At 55.9% G+C, this 1929-nt stretch overlaps 1 protein-coding gene across 1 annotated transcript; it reads right to left on the bottom strand.

Moving 5' to 3' along the window:
* Window positions 1-509: 509 nt before the first annotated feature.
* On the bottom strand, window positions 510-1686 carry LOC113980787 (zinc finger protein 239-like). The gene is made up of 2 exons (XM_027708004.1): window positions 1635-1686; window positions 510-1445 (listed from the first exon to the last, which is right to left on the bottom strand). Exons 1-2 carry the CDS (start codon window positions 1684-1686, stop codon window positions 607-609), a joined length of 891 nt encoding a protein of 296 aa, XP_027563805.1. The 3' UTR covers window positions 510-606.
* Window positions 1687-1929: the final 243 nt, after the last annotated feature.

Genomic DNA, 1929 nt, shown 5'->3' with positions numbered 1-1929 from the left:
TGTGGGGTGCTGGGGGCTGCTGGATCCAATCTCAGCCTTGCATTATGCTACCAGCTTCAATTTAGAGGAATTAGAGAGGTGTGACTGAAACACTTTTGTCCCCTAAGTTTTAATGATGGCAAATCAAATCTACTGATAGAAATGAATTTATTTAGGGTTCCAAATGATCAGATCAAAGATCTTCATCAGAATTATTTACTGCACAAGAGAAACACTAAAACTACCAGGAGTACAGGATAAGATAGGACAGTGCTCTACACTAAAGCAATTGTTGAAGCAATTCTACTCAAGCTGGCACAAAAGCAAGAATTCTTAATTAGAGATGGATGGAACTCCCCCAGACCAACACTGGTGGGGAGATCTCTGCTTTAAACCTCCAGCAGTGACCTTGGGGGTTCCCCTCCAAGGCAGGAATCTCCACACACCCCCAAGAAGGGTTCTGCTGGAGGAACCTGCCCCTGGGAAAGGGGACTGGCCCTTTGTGGTCGAAAGGGATGGACTGACAGTCACTGGACTCCAGGGGTTGCCTCACCATCAGGGGGTTCATTCGGGGTGGAAGCAGCGGCCAAAGCTCTTCCTGCAGTCAGGGCATTTTTAGGGCTTCCCTTACTGGTGCGTCCGTTGGTGTGAGGTCAAGTTACTGCTCTGGGCAAAGCTCTTCCCACACTCCACACACTTGTAGGGCCTCTCCCCGGTGTGGATTCGCTGGTGCCTGATGAGGTGGGAGTTCAGTTTGAAGCCCTTCCCGCAGTCGGTGCAGCGGAAGGGCCTCTCATCTGTGTGTGTCCGCTCATTTAAGAGAAGATTGGAGCTGGTCTGAAACCTCTTCCCACATTCCAAGCATTTGTAGCGCCGTTCCCCAGTGTGGATGCGCTGGTGGGTGCGGAGGTAGGTCCTCTGGCTAAAGCTCTTCCCACATTTCCTACACGAGTAGGGCCGTTCCCCAGTGTGGATGCGCTGGTGTCGGATAAGGGTGGAGTTCTGGCTGAAGCTCTTCCCACATTCCCTACACGGGAAGAGCCGTTCCCCGGTGTGAATTCGCTGGTGGGTGTGGAGATTGGAGCTGCTATTGAAGCTCTTCCCACAATTCCTACACGTGTAGGGCCGTTCCCCAGTGTGGATGAGCTGGTGGGTGAGGAGGTTGAAGCTCTTCCTGAAGCTCTTCCCACATTCCAAGCACCTGAAGGGCTTCTGCCTGCTGGGAGCCTGCTCAGGGACAACCAGGTCAGAGCTCCCTCTCAAGCTCCGGCCGCCTTCCAGGCCCAGGCTGGGTCTTTCCTCCTCAGAGCACCCTGGGCTGGCTTTGGAGCCCCTCCTGCGGGGGGATCTCCGGACCTTTTCCTCCCCGCTGCCTTCCTGCGCCGTGGAGCCCTTCAAAACGGCCTCTCCCACCAGGCTCTGCCGGGGGGATTTGTCCTCTGGGCTCTCCGTCCTCAGCTCGGGGCCTGGGGCAGGAAGCAAGAAGGACAGGGAGGGGATTTGCCTCCGGCCCACAGGGAAGGCCAAGGACATCCCCCCAACTCCGGCCCCGGCAGGACGGCGGCGGCAGCGGGGTTGTCCTGCAGCCGGGGGCCATGCTGGGCTGCCAGAGCCAGCACAACACCCGCCCAAAGGGCCACTGACTTCCTCCTCACCTGCCTGGGGGGCCCAAGGCATCTTCCTCTGCCTCACAGCCTCCTCCTCCATCCGCCCAAGCTTTGGGAAGGACAAATCCTGATGGGGGAGAAAACAAGGGCTGAGTGTGTTGGCTTGGGGGTTCCTCCTGCCCAAGTCCATCTCCAGAACTCACCGGGCATCCTGTGACCATAAAAACCTCCAAAACACCAAGATTCAGCCCAGAAAAACCAAAATCACTGAGATTCAGGCAAAAAAAGCCCCGCAGAAATAGCGAGATGAACCCCTCCCCTCAAAAGGCAAGAAGTTGAGATT

This window comes from Neopelma chrysocephalum, unplaced genomic scaffold (assembly GCF_003984885.1).
Source record: "Neopelma chrysocephalum unplaced genomic scaffold, ASM398488v2 Primary Assembly neopelma1_95203, whole genome shotgun sequence".
Classification (NCBI taxonomy): domain Eukaryota; kingdom Metazoa; phylum Chordata; class Aves; order Passeriformes; family Pipridae; genus Neopelma; species Neopelma chrysocephalum.
The sequence above is the reverse complement of the archived record's forward strand: the minus strand, read 5'-3'. Positions and strand labels throughout refer to the sequence as shown.

Excerpts from the sequence above, each read along its gene's own strand:
- LOC113980787 (XM_027708004.1), bottom strand. The coding sequence starts at position 1,686 with ATGGAGGAGGAGGCTGTGAGGCAGAGGAAGATGCCTTGGGCCCCCCAG. Across the intron at positions 1,446-1,634 it reads GCCTTGGGCCCCCCAGGCAG|GCCCCGAGCTGAGGACGGAG; the intron begins GTGAGGAGGAAG and ends TTCCTGCCCCAG.